Source organism: Geotrypetes seraphini, chromosome 4 (assembly GCF_902459505.1).
Source record: "Geotrypetes seraphini chromosome 4, aGeoSer1.1, whole genome shotgun sequence".
Classification (NCBI taxonomy): domain Eukaryota; kingdom Metazoa; phylum Chordata; class Amphibia; order Gymnophiona; family Dermophiidae; genus Geotrypetes; species Geotrypetes seraphini.
In genome coordinates this window covers 275,917,232-275,937,199 of record NC_047087.1, presented here as the reverse complement: position 1 = coordinate 275,937,199, position 19,968 = coordinate 275,917,232, and the positions used below count along the sequence as shown (strand labels likewise).

Genomic DNA, 19,968 nt, shown 5'->3' with positions numbered 1-19,968 from the left:
ACATGACAGGAGCTCCAATTTGGGGGGGAGAGGCCACGGCCTCTGTGCCCCCCTCCCGATCCGACGCCTATGACCGCTGAAATAGAAAAAAATACCAGCAGGTTGGCTAGCTAGATATCCCGAAGGGTTGGTCCTGCTAGCAGCAGGCTTCCGCAGCGCGAGTTTTCATCTTCTCCTAAGCAGAGGTTCCCAACAAGTGGAAACCTCTAGGCACCGAGTTTCCAAACAACTACTGAGAAAATATACCTGAAAATAATAGAATGTACAATTCACTAACAAAGTGCCAGGTTTTGAAAAGCCGCCCGGATGTGTTCTCTAAAAAGAGGACATGTCTGGGTATATCCGGATGTCTGGTAACCCCACCCCTGTTGGACCTGACACACAACAATGCTTTGATGTGTCTTCTGCAATAAAAGGTGGTGTCAGGTCAAAAGCGCGCCGGGACAAAGGCGCGAGCAGACAATTGAGCACAGCGCAGAGGTGCGCGCTGAAGAAAATTACTGTTTTTAGGGTTCCGACGGGGGGGCTTGCACAGTGTTTATGCACAGTGGAAAAAAAGCACAGCAGGCCTCACGAATTGGTACGAAGAAACCAAGCTTATTTGAAAACACAACATGGGCTGTGTTTCAGCAATTTGCCTGTGCCAGGGTCAGTTTGATGAGTATTCCAACTCAAGTGAATTACCGTATTTGCCGGCGTATAAGACGACTGGGCGTATAAGACGACCCCCCAACTTTTACATTAAAATATAGAGTTTGTTATATACTCGCCGTATAAGACTACCCCTTCTTCTGATTCGCGACCCCCCCCCAAGCCGGCAAAAACAGCTTTGCACCACAGGCCCAGCCGCCCAAGACGAGTTGGAGGCCCCTACCCGCCGCATCCTGCACGTGGGCAGACTCAGCACAAACGCTGCTGATGGCCCCAATCGACACGCTGACCTCCCCGCGCACGCTGACCATCTTCTCTCTGCCTGCACTTTCCCCACTTTACTTAATACAGATTGTGCCACGTTGTGGGGGCGTTGTGGGGGGTTTGGGGGGTTGTAACCCCCCCACATTTTACTGAAAACTTCACTTTTTCCCTGTTTTTAGGGAAAAAGTTAAGTTTACAGTAAAATGTGGGGGGTTACAACCCCCCACAACGCCGGCGCAATTTGTATTAAGTAAACTGGGGGTGCTCCCCAACAAAAAACCCAGTCGGAGCCCCTAAAAACAGTAATTTTCTTCGGCGCATGCCTCCATCTTGCGCTCAGTTGTTGGCACGCGTCTTTGTCTTCCGCATTGTTGTCTATGAACCATAAAAGGCTGGTGTCTTCCCTTAAAATCTGAACTCCAGCACCCAGCTATAGACTTGTGTTTAGTAGTTCTTTTAACACTGACTTGCTCTATCATTCATTTTCCTTATAAATCAATATGGCACAACCAAGAAATTAGTTTCATTCACTCTGCTAATAAAATCCACTGGCTGTTCTTTCTTTGTTTCTCTCGTCTATTGTTAGGTTCCCGGTTAATAGAATAGGTTGTCAGGGAGTTTCCATTTCAGAAGTTCTTTTCAGCAGTTAGTTGTATAATGATGGGAGGTTTTGCTTTAAATGTTGCTACTCTTTGGTTTTTGGCCAGGTACTAGTGACCTGGATGGCCACCGTGAGAACGTGCTACTGGGCTTGATGGACCGTTGGTCTGACCCAGTAAGGCTATTCTTATGTTTTTACATGAGCCAAGTATAAGACAATCAAGCCATTGCAACATCACTGATGAGGTTGGCTCTGAGGCACTGTGGAATGAGGCATTATGACATCACAATCTCAGCTCTGGAATGTTGCTCCCATTGGGGTTCCGGAATCTTGCCATTCTTTGAGATGCTGGAATGTTGCTACTCTTTGGGTTTTGGCCAGGTACTAGTGACCTGAAATGGCCACCGTGAGAACGGGCTACTGGGAATTCAGGTCTGTGTAAGATTTGCCACCATGTTTTCAAAACTGTGGTAAAGAGCTTAGATTTAATCTGTCCTGCACTGGAAATAAGTAGCCAGGCTTTCAGAGTTTCGAGGTGTTTTGCACTGGGGCTCAGAACAGATTTATATCTATATCTGGAACATTATAACCAAGGAAAATGAACTCAAAAGAGCTGACTCAGTGATATGGATATGCTGGTGAAACAAACAGACCAAGAACAATAGTTTTAAAAAGTTGCATAGCAGCATAGGGGAGATTTGAAACCCATTTCTTCACCTAAAGGTATTTTGTTTCTCTTATAATCCACTCAACGTTATACTTCTAGTACAGGGCATAGATGTGCTTTTATAATCACACATAAAAATGGTGTAAAACTATTACCGTCTATATCAGGGGTAGGCAATTCCGGTTCTCGAGAGCCAAAGGCAGGTCAGGTTTTCAGGATATCCACAAATAAATATGCATGAGAAAGATTTGCATCTGAAGGAGGCAGTGCTGCTCTATACAAACATATCTTAAAACTAACAAAAGAGAAATCAATAAATTTGTTAAAACTTGACTAAATTGACTAAAACCTTCTCTGAACCACTACTACTAACCAGCCGTGTCCAACCCTTGGATGCTCTGTAGGCCAGTCCTGTTTTCCACCACGGCTTCTTTCAATTGCTCGATGTTAATTCCCGTGTCATTCTTGATGATACGAAGCAAACAGGCCTTTGGTCTCCCCCCTGCTTTCTTTACCACTGACCATTCCGAGTAGCACCTCCTTTTTTACTGAATTTACCCTCATCACATGTCCAAAATAGGTCAGTTTCTGTCTGGTAATCTTGCCTTAAAGGGACAACTCTGGGTTTATATGATCACGGACATCTCTGAACAAATATGTCTTTAATCTTAAGGTGTTTATGCACAGTGGAAAAAAATCACAGCAGGCCTCACGAATTGGTACGAAGAAACCAAGCTTATTTGAAAACACAACATGGGCTGTGTTTCAGCAATTTGCCTGTGCCAGAGTCAGTTTGATGAGTATTCCAACTCAAGTGAATTATTCTATTTACGCAGGTGGAAATGAATTATACATTGCATCCGGAAGTGTTTAATGTTGACGTGCATGAAAAGAACAAGGTATACGGAATAGAAATCACTAATGTAATGTAATATTGCTGGCTTGCGCTGCTCAGTCGTGATCCAAAATATCAGACATTTATGAAAAGACACCAAGGGCTCCTTTTACGAAGCCGCGTCAGCGGCTTTAGCGAGCGCGACTTTTCATCACGTGCTAACCCCCGCGCTAGCCGAAAAACTATCGCCTGCTCAAGAGGAGGCGGTAGCGACTAGCGCGGCCGGCGGTTTAGCACACGCTATTACGCGCGTTAAACCGCTAATGCGGTTTTGTAAAAGGAGCCCCAAATCTTGTTCTAAACAGAAGGGCAAAGGCAAGGCATTCCACAAAAGTGGCACATGTTTAAAAACAAACAAGAAAAAAACCCAATTTGGAACTGCATGAGCACTTTGAGTACAACAAAAACACCAGGTGAAGTCATAAAATCTGTGAGCCCGACCTACGTGACTGTGAAGAAGTATAGTGGAGGCTTGATGCTGTTTTGCATTGTATACTGTAGTTTGTAGGATTTTTCAAAGCAATTTTAATAGATTGGTAAGGCAAGACTCTCTTTGCTAAACCTTTATTGGCTCTTCCCATTAAACTAGGTAATTTGTTGGTTTTTTTTAAATATGTTTGTTCATTAAAAATCTCATTTTCAAAGTACATGGATGCTTAAAAGGCAAAACAAGTCCAAATTGCAGTTTTGGAATGGCAGAGGTTGGACTTCTACACCACAGTTCATCCAGACAACAAGAGTGCATGTTGTAGGTTGTTTGTTTTATAGTGATCTAGGGAGGCCCAAAATTAGGACATCCAGCAGTGATAAATCAAATGGGAAGAAAAGTTCAAGTCTAATAAGAAGGATATTTTTATATAGACCTGTTTCAGTCACATCCAGGATAGAAACAAAAAAAGGTACTCTGAGCAGCTGACCACTGGAGGGCTCTATAAGACAAGACCCCATTATGAACCTTCCCTACCCCCCCCCCAGTGGTTGCTGTCCCCCTCCCTCTCCCCTAAAAGTGAATCTGGAAAGGAATACCAAACTCTGGTATTATGGGCATTCTTAGGGTTACCAGATGTCCGGATTTCCCTGGACGGCTTTTCAAAACCCGGCACTTTGTCCGGATTTTGAAAAGCTTCCAACAAATCACCATCGGGCAGGAGGGCATGCACGGATGTGACGTGATGATGTCACATGCACGCATTATCGCGTCGCATGTGTGGATGCCCTGCTCGATGAGAGCAGGCAGCGGGGGACGAAGCTAGGGCAGGGCTGAAGCATAACGGGGGCGGGGATGGGGGGAATTGAGCGGGCCTGGGAGCCGAGTCTAGAGGTCCAAATTTTCCACTTGGACAATCTGGTAACCCTAGGGAATCCTTTTACAAAGCCGCAGTGGATTAGCGTGCGCTTTAGTGTGTGCTAGCCGGAAATCTACCGCTTGTTCAAAAGGAGGCGGTAGCGGCTAGCACGTGCGGCAATCTAGCGCGCACTATCCCACACGTTAAGGCCCTAGCCCGGCTTTGTAAAAGGAGCCCTAGGTATTCTAAACCAGTGATTCCCAACCCTGTCCTGGATTACCACCAGCCAGTCAGGTTTTCAGGATAGCCCTAATGAATATGCATGGAGCAAATTTGCATGCCTTTCACCTCCATTATACGCAAATCTCTCTCATGCATATTCATTAGGGTTATCCCCAAAACCCGACTGGCTGGTGGTCCTCCAGGATAGGGTTGGGAATCACTGTTCTAAACAAAGTAGAAAACGTCTGAGAAGTAGCCTAGTGGTTAGTGCAGTGGACTGTAAACTGGGGTACCCAGGTTCAATTCCCACTTCAGCTCTTTTTGTTTCCTTTAACTTGTGAACCTTCTAGGAACAGAGAAATACACACTGTACCTAATATGACCGTCTTTTAATAAGCTAAGTACTACTGCAGCCTACGGTAATCACACTGAATTATTGGGTTTCAGTGCCTTTGCCACGCGGCTTTGTGAAAGGGAACTACCGGTATATAAGACACCTGCAAGCCTGAAGGCTACTGCGGTGGTGTCCAGTCAGGTACAGTACGTATTTCCCTGTTCTTAGAGAGCTCAACACTTAAGAGTTGTAGAGAGATATGAACCTGGGTGCCCTGGTTCACAAAAGGCTGCCCCTCTGCTCTGCAAAGATGTCTGTGTGGCCATTTCTCTAAAAATGCTGTCAAGACAGATAATCTTGTTCCTGGATTGTTATCATTCATAATTTGGATGTTTCAGTTTGTAAAATAGTGTTCATTTTGGAAAATTTTTCAACAGGAAACCCTGATGTATTTTCTGTTCGAAAATGGCTGGCCTTTTTTTTTTGGGGGGGAGGGGTGTTATGAGCAGGACGTCCAAAGGATGTCCTGTCAAAAATGTCCCTCCATGTAAGGCAGTGCTGCTGAAAATCAGGGATGTTAAAACCAACTAATATATTGTTGGAAGCTTCCGAGTTAGGATTTGGAATCTTAATCTAAAATGAGTTTGAAATTTTAAGTAGTTTTTCACAGCATTTAGTATTAATTGTATCTTAGATAAAACTGAGTATGATGGAGAACAGATAATTGTTTTAGGTAGTGTATTCTGTCCTGAATATTAAGAAATAATTTCATAAAAAACAGAAAATCCCATTTTGTTACCTGCATTGTTTTCATTTTAATTTCCATTTGCCAATTTTGTAGTAATAATTTATTTTGAGAATATCCTCCATTAGCTTTTAGAAAACAGTGATGTATTGTTTTTCCTTTAAGTTAATACAGGTTTCATTATTTGAACAGTTTTGTATGTAGATTATGTATGTAATTGGGATGTCACGCTTGCAAAGGTGCCACAGTATATATAATTATGCAATTTTCTGTTGATCTTTCAGAGTCTTCTTGCGAGCAATTAATCAGTATGCAGACATGCTGAACAAAAAATTCCTTGATCAAGCCAACTTTGAATTACAGGTGAGAGGAAATTCTCAATTTTTTATACTTAGTCTATAGTGGTTATATTATTGTTCTGCTTCATTCAAAATCAGATTTTTTTTAAAAAAGAATATCCCATCTTACTATGTGAGGGCTCTTTTTCAGCCTGCTTATTCTGCAGTGAATCTCCATTATGTTCAGTATGTTGGATTGCTTGTGATATGCTAAGCAGTGCTTAAAACAGTAAAAACCGGCCTAAATCAGCACTTAGACGATCAGTGAGACAAGTCGTCCAAGTGCCGATAATCGAACCGGATTTTAGACGAATCTAAAAATGACAGGCCTTCACAGTGCAGCAGTACGCCCAAAGCTAAAAGGGGCATTTTAGGAGGAGTGGTGAGGGCGGGATTTGGGCGGGCCGTGGGCCGTCCTAGATTTAGATGTACTACATATATAACTGAAAGTTTAACAACACTGCCTAGACGGAACTTGGACGTTGTGACTTAGGCCATCTAAAACCAGTTCTAAGTCACAAGAAGATATCCAAAGTGACCAGATAACCACTGTAGGGACAAAATACAGACCCTTGCACACTCCCCCAGTGATCACTGACCCCCCTCCCCCTGCCATAATAATTGTAATAACTTTACATATCTGCCTCCAGAACATCAGCACCTGGCATAGAAAAACCTAGTAGAGCTGCACAGAGGTGGCATAAGTGGTCTGGGAGGTGGGCTAGTGAACCATGAAGCCCATAAGCCACTCTAACCATTGCATGCATGGTGAAACATGTGCATCCCTTAAAATAACCCAAAATCCTTATGTACTGCCATATAAGTAGCATCTTTAGCCATAAGGGCTGTTGGGGTGGTAGATAGGTGGGTCTAGTCGGTTCTGGGGGGGTGCTTTGGGAGGTTCACCATGACCTATAAGGTTATAGTGGTGAGATGTGTATGTGGCACCCTTTTTGTGAAGTTCACAGCAGTATCTTTTGATTATGCCCCTCTAAGAATCAGAGGTATAAACATACTGTAGTGCAATTCTAAATTAATATTCTCTATAAGGTACTCCAAATTGTTTAAAATGATGACCAAAATAAGAACATTGCCAAACTAATTCCATAAATCAATTAAAACTGAGATCACTGTGAAATAAACAGTCACCTTCCCGACAATATATTATTGGGGTGAGGTTCTACATTGATTTATTGTATGTTTCGGCAATGATGAATCATTATTTACCGCCTACCACAATAATTAATACATAAACCACAAAAAACATAATATGTTCAAAAATAGTGTTTGCTCCTTTTATAGATGATTAGTGTTAGGGAATGACCAGAAATAGTCGTATAGGATTTTAGAGAGAATCAAACCTGATTTCTCCTTTAAATAACTTCCATATTTTCGCTGTCTTTACCCGATTATCCCTGCATTATCTGAAAAGCAGAATGTGTGAAAAATAAATGCCGTTATCATCAGCCTCCTGCTTTCCCATCTCTTCTCTAGCAGGGTGTATGGCGTCTTTATCTTCTCTTTACATATCTCTGTACTCTTCTTCACAATCACTTTGTTTTCTTTTCATCCAGATATTATCACCTTTTCCATGGCATAGCTGTAATCCATCTCTCTCTTACAGCTTTCAGAGTGAAAATCCTAATCCTTATCAGTGTTCTCCCCAGAAATTTTTTCCAGCCGGGTGGCATGAAAAAGTAGCTGGGTGGGGTGGGCGAGACAGGGAAATTTGATGGTGGGGAAAATTAAGGGCTCCTTTTACAAAGATGCGTTAGCACCTTAATGCGTGGAATAGCGTGCGCTAAATTGCCGCGCATGTAGCCGCTACCGCCTCTTAAGCAGGCGGTAGTTTTTCAGATAGCATATGCTAATCCTGTGTGTGCGCTAAAAACACTAGCGCACCTTTGTAAAAGGAGCCCTAAATGTGTACTATTTTTATTAATTATTATTTTCCAACGTTCACTATTGCTTCCTTTTTTTTAAGGTTTGACACTTGTGCCAGAATATTTTTACTAAATTTAAGAAGTATCCAATTCTAGAAGTGAATAATTAGATATTCGCCCTCTTTCAAATGGTATAGAGCAGTGGTCTCAAACTCAAACCCTTTGCGAGGCCACATTTTGGATTTGTAGGTACTTGGAGGGCCACAGAAAAAATAGTTAATGTCTTATTAAAGAAATTACAACTTTGCATGAGGTAAAACTCTTTATAGTTTATAAATCTTTCCTTTAACAGTTAAAGGAAAGATTTATAAACTATAAAGAGTTTTACCTTATGCAAAATTGTCATTAATTATTTTTTCTGCAGTCCTCCAAGTACCCTATTTTTTCTGCAGCCCTCATATTTAAAGTTTAATATTTTTCCTTTCTCAAAACTGACACATTTCAATCACTATATTGAAAATAAAATCATTTTCCCTACCTTTGTTGTCTGGTGACTTTATTTTTCTGAAAACAACGAACAGACTGCAGATAATGTACAAGATGCAGGCGTTGTTTATTAGTAAATGCAGTAACATATACAACCTTATAGCCAACCAAAGGACCCGACACGGTCCGTGTTTCGGACAACACGCCTTCCTCAGGGATCCATGGTGGTTAAGGTATAAAGCAAACTGCATAAAAGATAACAAACACACGCCAATCACGATCAAATGGGGTCAAGCAAGTCTTACACAATGCCATTTGATCGTGATTGGCGTGTGTTTGTTATCTTTTATGCAGTTTGCTTTATACCTTAACCACCATGGACCCCTGAGGAAGGCGTGTTGTCCGAAACACGGACCGTGTCGGGTCCCTTGGTTGGCTATAAGGTTGTATATGTTACTGCATTTACTAATAAACAATGCCTGCATCTTGTACATTATCTGCAGTCTGTTCGTTGTTTTCTGGTTGCTGTTGTTTACTGCAGACTACGTTGGACTTTCTTTCTCCCTTTTGTGCATCGACTTTATTTTTCTGTGCATTTAACTATGTTTCCAGGGTCTTCTTGTCCTTTGACTGTTTTTCTCTCCGTCTTCACTTTCTGCCTTGCATCCATCTTTGGCATTAACTTATTATTCAATTTTTCTGCTTTCTTTTCAAAATCTGTTTCCATGTCTTACCTTCCCTTCTATTTCTCTCTTCTGTCCCTATTTCCATGGTCTGCATCTCTTTCTTTCCTTTGTCTCCATCCCTCCTTCCTTCCTTTCCCCTGGTCTGGCATCTGTCTCCTTCCCTCCCTCAACTTTTTATTTCTTTCACCCTGCCCCCATTCTTTCTATATGTCTGTCTTTCTCTCTCTCTCCGTGCCCCCTTTCTTTCTTTCTTTCTCCATGCCCGCCCTTTCTCTCTCCATGCCCCTTTCTGTCTGTGTCCCGTTTCCCTTCTTTTTTTCTGTCTCTCTGTCCCCCCCCTTTCTTTCTTTACTTCTCCCTGCCCAACCCCAAGCCACCACCATTGGGGAACAGGCCGCCACCGCCGCAATCGGGGAACAAGCTGCCGCTGCCACAATCGGGGAACAGGCCAGTGCCGAGGTCTTAACTCTCCCTGCATATCTTCCCCAGTGCGGGCCAACCAATTCACGCCACCCGACGTCAATTCTAACGTCGGGGAGGAACTTCCGGGCCAGCCAGGCAGCAATTGGCTGGCCAAGAACTTCCTCCCCAACATTAGAATTGAACGTCGGGTGGCGAGAATTGGTCGTCTCCGAGCTGGGGAAGATATGTAGGGAGAGCTAAGACCTCGGCGCTGACCTGTTCCCTGATTGCGGTGGCTTGGGGGAGGGCAGTGGGGAAGGGAAGCAGATTGGGGACCCCTGCTTTAGGCAAGGACAGATCGCGGGCCGCAAAATAGTCCCTGGGGGGCCGCATGTGCCCCACGGCCGCGTGTTTGAGACCGCTGGTATAGAGGTTTAAAAAAGGGAAATGCGTTAATGAAATCATTAGGTTCAATCTAGCCATTTATTTCTGCATGAATTTAAACAACTAAAAAAAAAAGATAAATATAGCTCATCCAGTCATACAAGAAACATCTCTACAGCACCTCTAATAATATTTTGATCACTATATTCCTTCCTGAGGTCTCACTGAGGATATGAAATAGATGCGATCCCCACTTACAAACCTCTTCCACATAATTTGAAGGAGACCTGTGTGATTGCACTACAGCAAAATAAAAAAGTAACAGATAAAAATCAAAGTGAGAGCTAGGCAAAACAGTTTAGGTAAAAATGCAGGTAATAATTAGCAATGTATTAAAAATATTTTATTTTTATTTGCTTATAATGTCATTTGAAAGCTGTTTGATGTTAATACAGCTTTAATTTAATTCATTATAGTGTGTGTGTGGGGGGGAGGGGGGGACAACACCTACATCAACAGGAAAGTTAGCATAGGGTCATTAAATCCAGTGGCGTACCTAGTATATATGACAGCCAGTGCTGATCATTTTTTAATAACCCCCTCCTCTATATAAAATAAGTTATTTTTAGTAATAATCCATGAGTTACACAACAAGGGTGCACCTAGGAAAAGGCAGCATCTTAAACACTGCAGTGAGCACTAGAACACATGCATTGTAAAACTAAACAAGCCAGATCTTGCACAGTCAATTGATCATGTACAGTCATTGCTAACAGAAAGCCATGTCCTTTTCATACACACAGAACAGAGATACACCCTCGCCTAATATGGAATAATCACAAACTAAAAATAGAAATATATAGACAAAAGTTAAACTGAAACGCCAATAAACCAGACTGCATACAATGCAACACCACAGAAACAGTGACACGTACCCTAATACTGTGCAAAATATAAAGACAGTAGATGTAAATTTGAAAAAACTGCTACATAACAATCCCCACTTTACAAATTAACAAATATAAATAAAACAGGGAAGAGAGAAATAAGAAAATACCATTTTATTGGACTAATCCATTTTTCAATTAGTAGTAATTAGCTTTCAGAGGCCAAAACTTTCTTCAAGACAGTACAGTATACTGCTGTTATGGTATCCTGTCCTGACCTGAGGAAAGGGGTTTAGTCCCCAAAAAACTGCCTTATTTCCATTTTCTATTGATAAACTTTAATCAATACAGTTACAATACTACTTGATTCTACATAAAGCAACAACAAATTTTTTTTCTACCTTTTGTCGTTTCTGCTTTAATCATCTTAGAAACATAGAAACATAGAAAATGACGGCAGAAAAGGGCTATAGCCCACCAAGTCTGCCCATTGCAATTAGCCTCCCCCCAGAGTTCATTCCCTTAGAGATCCCACATGAGTATCCCATTTCTTCTTAAAATCAGTCACGCTGCTGGCCTCAATCACCTGCAGTGGGAGTCCATTCCAACTCTCCACCACTCTCTCGGTGAAAAAGTACTTCCTGGAGTCGCTATGAAATTTCCCTCCTCTGATTTTCAGCGGATGCCCTCTGGTTGTTGAGGGTCCCATGAGACAGAAGATTTTATCTTCTGACTCGATACGTCCCGTGATGTATTTGTACGTTTCAATCATGTCTCCCCGTTCTCTTCTTTCTTCAAGTGAGTACAGCCACAATTTTTTTAGTCTTTCTTCATACGTGAGATCCTTGAGCCCCAGGACCATCCTGGTCGCCATTCGCTGGACTGACTCGATCCTCAGTATGTCCTTACGGTAGTGTGGTCTCCAGAACTGAACACAGTACTCCAAGTGAGGCCTCACCATGGATCTGTACAGCGGCATCATGACTTCAGGTCTCCTGCTGACAAATCCTCTACGGATACAACCTATCATCTGTCTTGCCCTGGAGGAAGCCTTCTCCACTTGATTGGCAGCCTTCATGTCCTCACTAATAATCACCCCTAGATCGCGTTCTGCCTTGGTCTCAACTAAGGTCTCACCATTCAGTACATAATTTTTGTGCGGATTTTTCTTTCCCAGGTGCATCACCTTGCATTTTTTAGCATTGAAGCTTAGCTGCCAAGTAGTTGACCATCTTTCCAGCAGTCGTAGATCGTGTGTCATATTATCAGGTAATAAGCTTTTGCCTATTATGTTGCAAAGTTTGGCGTCGTCAGCGAATAGTGCTACCTTTCCTTTAAGTCCTTGTGTCATATCTCTTATGAATAAATTGAATAGAATTGGGCCCAGAACCGAGCCCTGCGGCACCCCACTGGTCACTCTTGACGCCTTGGATGGGGTACCGTTCACCACCACCCTCTGAAGTCTATCGTTTAGCCAATCTCCAACCCATGCAGTTAGAGTGCTTCCTAATCCTATCGATTTCAATTTGTTCAATAGCCTTCTGTGTGGGACGCTATCAAATGCTTTACTGAAGTCCAAATATACCACGTCCAGTGACTCTCCTGCATCCAGTTGTCTAGTAACCCAGTCGAAAAAGCTAATCAGATTAGATTGGCAGGATCTACCCTGGGTGAACCCGTGCTGGTGGGGGTCTCGTAAGTTTTCTTCGTCCAGGATTATGTCAAGGTTCCGTTTGATGAGTGTTTCCATGAGTTTACACACTATAGACGTGAGACTCACCGGTCTGTAGTTTGCCGTCTCTGTCCTGCAGCCCTTTTTGTGAAGTGGGATTACGTTGGCAGTTTTCCAGTCCAAGGGGACTCTTCCTGAGCGTAGGGAGAGATTGAAAAGCTCAGATAATGGTTCGGCCAGGACTCCACATAGCTCCCTGAGCACCCTGGGGTGCAGGTTGTCCGGTCCCATGGCTTTGTTTACTTTGAGTTTCGATAGTTCGTTGTAGACGTTACTGGGCGTAAACTCGAAATCTTGAAACGGGTCTTTCTGGGTATCTCCCGTCTGAAGCTGCGGACCAGCTCCCGGTGATTCGCAGGTGAAGACTGAACAGAAGTATTCGTTCAGTAGTTCTGCTTTGGCAGAGTCTGATTCTGCAAAATTACCATCCGATTTCTACAGCCGTTCTATACCATCTTTGTTTCTTTTCCTGTCACTAATATAGCTAAAGAAAGATTTATCCCCTTTCTTGATATTCCGTGCCAGTTTTTCCTCCATTCGGAGTTTGGCCTCTCTGACTTTCTTTTTAACGGCTTTAGCTCCGTCTAGATAGTCTTCTTTCGCCCCCTGGTTTCCTAAATGTTTGTAGGCGATGAATGCCTCTTTTTTCTTTTTAACTAGGTCTGAAATTTCTTTAGTGAACCATTGGGGTCTTTTGGTTCTCCTGCATTTACTTACTGTTCTTATGTATCGGTTTGTTGCTTCATGTAGGATGGACTTTAGAGACATCCACATATCCTCTAAATTTTCAGATTTTGTTTGTTTATATAGCTCCTGATGGACAAAATCTCTCATGCGGTTGAAGTCTGTGCCTTTAAAGTTGAGAACCCTAGTTGCTGTGCTTGACTTAGAGAAGCCTTTCTTAAGGTTGAGCCATACCATATTATGGTCGCTGGAGGCCAGTGTATCGCCTACTGAGACGTCCGAGACGCTATCTCCGTTGGTGAGTACCAGGTCTAGAATCGCCTTGTCCCTGGTGGGTTCCAGTACCATTTGCTTGAGACGTGCGCCTTTTATGGAGGTTAATATTCTTTTACTGCTACTTGTAGTCGCTGAGAGTGTGTTCCAATCTGCGTCTGGCATGTTGAAGTCTCCTAGCATTACTGTGTCACCGCGTAGTGTGATGTTCTCTATGTCCTCGATTAATTCCATATCTTTGTTTTCCTGTTGTCTGGGTGGTCTGTATATCACACCAAGGTATAGGCATTTTTCATTCCCTCTGGCCAGGTTAACCCAAAGGGATTCCCCGGTGTATCTTACATCTGTAATTCTGGTAGTTTTGATGCTTTCCTTAGTGTACAGCGCTACACCCCCTCCCAATTTACCTTCCCTGTCGCAGCGAAGTAGGTTATAGCCTGGTATGACCATATCCCACCTATGCGAGTCCGTGAACCAGGTTTCGGATATGGCTATCACATCAAGATCGGCATTTGTTATTTCAGTCTCCAATTCTAAGATTTTATTGCCCAAGCTGTGTGCATTAACATACATAGCCCTCCATATCTGTGGGGAGATTCCCTTATGAGTTAGTGTGGCTCCTGAAATATTATTCATAACTCTCCCTGAATTACTGTGGATATCATTGGCACCTACCTTAGGCTCATTCGTGCGACTTGCCTCCTCAGGGTTGTTTCTTACTGCTCTGGGATATAAGTATGTACCCTCCCCCAACTTACCTAGTTTAAAGCCCTTCTCTTCACTCTCTTCTTTCTATTCAGCGTTTGTCCTCGCTCCCTTCCATGCAACATCTGTCCTCTCTCTTTGCCCCTTCCACCCAGCCTCTGCCCTCTCTCTCTCTCCCCCTTGCATCCACTGTCCACCCTCTCTGCCCTTTCCATCCAGTGTCCGCCCTCTCTCTGTTCCATATGGCATCTTCCCTCTTTCTATGTCCCAATAAACTGTATATCCTTTGCCCTTTCTCTCCTTTGTACTCTGTGACCTTTGTACTTTGTGCCTTTGTACTCCTGTGCCCTTTCTCTCCATTTCAGCTTCACCCCCTCTCCATTTTTTTTGTCTCCACCACTTCCCCTATGCTCTGGCACCTCTATCCCCTTCTCTCCCCCCATGCCCTGGCATCTCTCTCCTCTCCTTCCATCACCCCCTTCCACTCCATTATCTGGCATCTCTTCTCCTTCCTTTCTCTCCTTCCTTCCTTTCACCTGGTCTGGCATCTGTCTCCTCCCACTCCCCCCATATGCCCTGACATCTCTCCCCCCTCCATGGTCTGGTAGCTCCTTTCCTTTCCCTCCCTCCTATGGTCTTGGCATCTCTTTCCTCTCCTCTCCCTTCCCTGGTCTTCCTTCTCCCCTCTCTCCCCAATTGTGTGCAGCAGCAACTTTTCTCTTCCTCTCCTCCCCTCCCCAATTGGATGTTGCAGCAGCATTTCTCTTCCCATCCCTCCCCTCATGCCCTGGAATCTCTCTCCTCTCCTATGTCTCCCTCTGCTTCCTTGCTCTGGCACCTTTCTTTCCTTTCCCTCTGGTCTGGCATTTGTCTCCTTAGTTTCCCTCCCCTCCCCCATGCCCTGGCATCTCACTCCTCTCCCCTACCCCCTCCATTATCTTGCATCTCCACTCCTTCTTTTCTCTCCCTCCTTCCTTCCTTTCCCTTGGTCTGGCATCTGTCTCCTTCCCCCCCCCAATAGTCTGGTATCTCCTTCCTTTTCCCTCCCTCCTATGGTCTTGGCATCTCTTTCCTCTCCTCTCCTTTCCCTGGTCTTCCTCCCCCCCCATTGGGTGCAGCAGCAGCATTTCTCTCCTCCCCCTAATTGGGTGCAGCAGTAACAGCATTTCTCTCCCCCCATCACTTCTCCCCCCCCTGCCTCGGTCGGCAGATTCGCTACAGGCTAAGGCAGGAGAAAGGTCAGCGACGGAGGTAAGTTTACAACTTGGAGCTCTTCCTTGCTTCGGGCCTTCCTCGCTGCTAGGTCCTGCCTTCATGGAAACAGAAAGTAGGCAGGACCCAGCAGCGAGGAAGACCAGAAGCAAGCAAGAACACCAAGTTGTAAGCTTTCCTCCCTGCCCTATCTCCCGCCTTAGCCTGTAGCGAATCTATTTCTCGGACCTACTTCATTTCTCTTAGGTACCTTCTCCCTCCGTTAGCCAGCAGCAGTTACTGAAGCACGCAGCTGCGAGCTTCCGCCTCTCCTCTTTCCGATTGGTTTCGCTTTGTGCAGGAGCGTCTTGTGTGATAAGCTGCAGATTAGTGCAGAACAAAAGTAAACACGACGTCGGGGTTCTTCCTGTTTGTGCACTGGGTCATAATGAGCCTGCAGCCCCTGTCTCCAACTGCGACTGTAAAAATCGACTAGCAATAGGAAAATTGTTTAAAAAAGTAAAGCTGAAAACCCTTTTTCTGGCGCTTTAAAAAAAAAAAAAAAAGTCAGGCGGAGGCGAATTTGCTGCCAAGATGACAGCCGGGCGCTCACCTAATCTAGCCGGGCGGGGCGCACGGCTGAAAGGCGCTAGGGAGAACACTGCTTATAAAAACAGCCATACTGGGTTAGACCAATGATCCATCTAGTCAACTACTTGGCAGCTAGGCTTCAATGCTAAAAAATGCAAGATAATGCACCTGGGAAAGAGAAACCCGCGTAGAACTTATGTACTAAATGGTGAGACCTTGGTTAGGACCACAGCAGAACGCGATCTAGGAGTGATCATTAGCGAGGACATGAAGGTTGCCAATCAAGTGGAGAAGGCTTCCTCCAGGGCAAGACAAATGATGGGGTGTATCCGCAGAGGTTTCGTCAGAAGGAGACCTGAAGTTATGATGCCGTTCAGTTTTGGAGACCACACTACCGAAAGGACGTGCTGAGGATCGAGTCGGTACAGCGAACGGCCACCAGGATGGTCTTGGGGCTCAAGAATCTCACGTATGAAGAAAGAATAAAGAAATTGCAGCTGTACTCACTTGAGGAAAGAAGAGAACGGGGAGATATGATTGAAACGTATAAGTATATCACAGGACGCATCGAGTCAGAAGATGATATCTTCCGGCTCATGGGACCCTCGACCACCAGAGGGCATCCGCTGAAAATCAGGGGAGGGAAGTTTCATGGCGACTTCAGGAAGTATTTCTTCACCGAGAGAGTTGTGGATCATTGGAACAGACTCCCACTCCAGGTGATAAAGGCCAGCAGCGTGACGGATTTTAAGAGAAAATGGGATACTCACGTGGGATCTTTAAGGGAGTAAACTCAGGGGGGGGGATACTTGGAATGGGCAGACTTGGTGGGCTATAGCCCTTTTCTGCCGCTTTTTTCTATGTTTCTAGCCCAGTTTCCTGTTTCCGGCCATTGCCAATCCAGATTACAGTACCTGGCAGAAACTACTGCAGCTTACTTGAGCTCTGTTTGCTCATACTAAAGGAAAAATTTGAACCCAAATTCTTTTAACCACAAAGCACTGGTGTCAGGTCAAAAGCGCGCTGGGACAAAGGCGCACGCAGACAATTGAGCGCAGCATGGAGGCGCGCACTGCAGAAAATTACTGTTTTTACGGCTACGACGGGGGGGCGTAGGGGGGAACCCCCTCACTTTACTTAATAGAGATCGCGCCGCGTTGTGGGGATGTTGTGGGGGTTTGGGGGATTGTAACCCCCACATTTTACTGAAAACTTCACTTTTTCCCTGTTTTTAGGGAAAAAGTTAAGTTTACAGTAAAATGTGGAGGGTTACAACCCCCCAAACCCCCCACAACGCCAGCGCGATCTCTATTAAGTAAACTGGGGGGGCTCCCCAACAAAAACCCCTGTCGGAGCCCCTAAAAACTGTAATTTTCTTCAGCGCGCGCCTCTGTCTTGCGCTCAGTTGTCGGCGCGTGCCTTTGTCTTTCGCGGGGTTGTCTATGAACCCAAAGCACTCTATTGATAAAATAATATGGAAAAAAAAAATTAAGAACTGCAGATATTGCTTGCAACGCAACCAGCGTGAAAACTTTCTTGCAAATATCAATCATGTTCCAATATGAGCTAAATACACCATAATATTTTTAATATTGTCACATAGTGCCTCGTTCAGGTCAGCTCTGGTACTGTTGGGTAAACCAGCTTTTTAAGGCAAGGTGAGATCAGTGCTTCTGGTATATGGGTTTGAATGTTCTTGGACTGTATTCCCAAGAAAACAGGAGATACCAACTTCCCCAAAACTTGGAAAGTAGTAAACAGCGAAGGAGACTCTCCGGTGCCCAATCACTTTATTTATATATCAAGACGCGACACGATCGTGTTTCAGCCCCAGCGGGCCTGCTTCAAGAGTCTGAAATCTGATTGAGGGTATGTACACTATTCTTCTAAAGGAGTTAAAAGTTGATGTAGTGAAGTGTTAAAAATTGCTCATAATGCCAATCTTGCAGTCCTAACCAAAGCTTGGCCACAATATTTGTGCACAACTTTCTCCTGAGCAGAATGTTCACAACTTCTAAAGACTTTAGTGTAAAAACAAGTGGACTTTGAACAACTAGAAGCAATGCTATTATTTTCTTAATTTGCTTCTAACAAAAAAAACCTGGACAGATCCCTTTTCCTTTCAAGCACAACTCTTGGTACAGTTCTCAAACTTCCTTTTTAAATTGTGGAAATAAATAAATAAAGCCCCAAACTGTTCTTGGCTACCACTTTACATGGGATTTCTTCACATCCAGTCATATAGTATACTTAGGCAGTCTCATGTTGGCTTTAAATCACCTGGGTTTTAACCCCCCCCCAAAAAAAAAGTTTGCTGGAGCAGTTAACAAAGAGGTAAATTCTATAAATGATGCCTCAAAGTTATCATCGTTTAGACGTCCAGCACAACGTTCAGCGTGATTCTATTATGCATAGACGCACAATAGAGAATCATGCTCAGCGGTGCTCAGCGAATTTAATTAAGCATGTCTATATTTTTAGGTGTCCTTTATAAAATATGCTGCTTTGTAGAATCGCTGTTTAGGTGTTGCATAGACATCCTGACAGCATCTAATGATGTAATCGCATGTTAGCATCATGACGTCATTAGAATGGTGATTTTAGATTGCTCTATTGCACAGGTGTCAAAGTCGGTCCACGAGGGCTGCAATCCAGTCGGGTTTTCAGGATTTCCCCAATGAATATGCATGAGATCTATTAGCATACAATGAAAACAATGAATGCAAATAGATCTCATGCATATTCATTGGGGAAATCTTGAAAACCTGACTAGATTGCGACCCTTGAGGACTGATTTTGACACCTCTGCTCTATTGCATATGTCTAACTCACACCCAATGCACACCCAAAAGTAGACTTGGTTTTGCAGCGCCTACATTTTAGGTGAAAATATAGGTATCTTAGAATACTTAAGAACGCTGAATGCCATACGATTCTGTAAATGGATATCCATATTAAAACCACACCTATGCCTATCCTGTTAGGCACGTTTTTTTTCAAATGTGCGTCTATGAAATTGTAGATGCCTCTTCTGAGAATCGCACCCAGTCTTTAGATGTCTAACTTCTAATTATTGCTTGTTAAAGTCGTTAATTGTGCTTATTATTCAATCTATGTGGATGCCTAAGTTTCTGGACATCTACATTATAAAATTTACCCTAAATTTTCAAGAAAGCTCTTGAAAATTTCTGCTCTGAAGCAGACATTCCTAGGAGCACTCCCTGGCCGCTTGCACATAAAAGACCAACCAGAATAAAATAGCTTACATTTTATCAAGTCCACCTCTGGTTCTTCCCAATGGTCAGTAAGCAGCTTCCAGCATTTCACAGGTTCCCCACTCTTAACTCTCTGGCATAGAGAAAAGTCTGTTCGGTGCTTATTTCTGCAGATTGTTTTGAGAACATAATCTTCCTCTTGGCTAGCTTTCATAGGGTTTCCTTCCAGAGAGCCTCACCCAGGCAGATTGATAGGCTTAAAAATGATAAATTCCCTGGACTGGATGGCATCCATCCAAGGGTATTCAAGGAAATGAAAGGGGCTATAGCTGAACTGTTTCAACTAATAGCCAATCTGACGATCAAATCGGGAAGGATTCCGGAAGACTGGAAAGTGGCGAATGTTATGCCGATCTTGAAGAAAGGTTCAAGGGGAGACACGGGAAACTACAGACCAGTGAGTCTGACCTCGGTACTGGGAAAAATGGTAGAGGCACTGATAAAGGACCGCATTATTGATTACCTTGATAGACACAATCTGATGAGGACCAGCCAGTACGGCTTCAGCAAAGGAAGATCTTGCTTGACGAACTTGCTGCACTTCTTTGAGGGAGTAAACAGGCAGACAGACAAGGGTGACCCGGTCGACATTGTATATCTGGATTTTCAGAAGGCATTCGACAAGGTTGCGCATGAACGACTACTTTGAAAAATTGCAAGCCATGGAATCGAGGGTGAAATACTTATGTGGATTAAAAACTGGCTGGCGGATAGGAAACAGAGAGTGGGGTAAATGGACAATACTCGGACTGGAAAAGTGTCACGAGTGGAGTGCCGCAGGGTTCA

At 43.8% G+C, this 19,968-nt stretch overlaps 1 protein-coding gene across 2 annotated transcripts in view; it reads left to right on the top strand.

Moving 5' to 3' along the window:
* Positions 1-19,968, top strand: part of DOCK1 (dedicator of cytokinesis 1) — a 926,077-nt gene that overhangs the window by 638,608 nt on the left and 267,501 nt on the right. For both annotated transcript variants that reach the window (XM_033940914.1, XM_033940915.1), the window contains exon 30: positions 5,950-6,028. In XM_033940914.1, the coding sequence (XP_033796805.1) occupies positions 5,950-6,028 (79 nt within the window). The remainder of the gene's footprint in view (positions 1-5,949; positions 6,029-19,968) is intronic.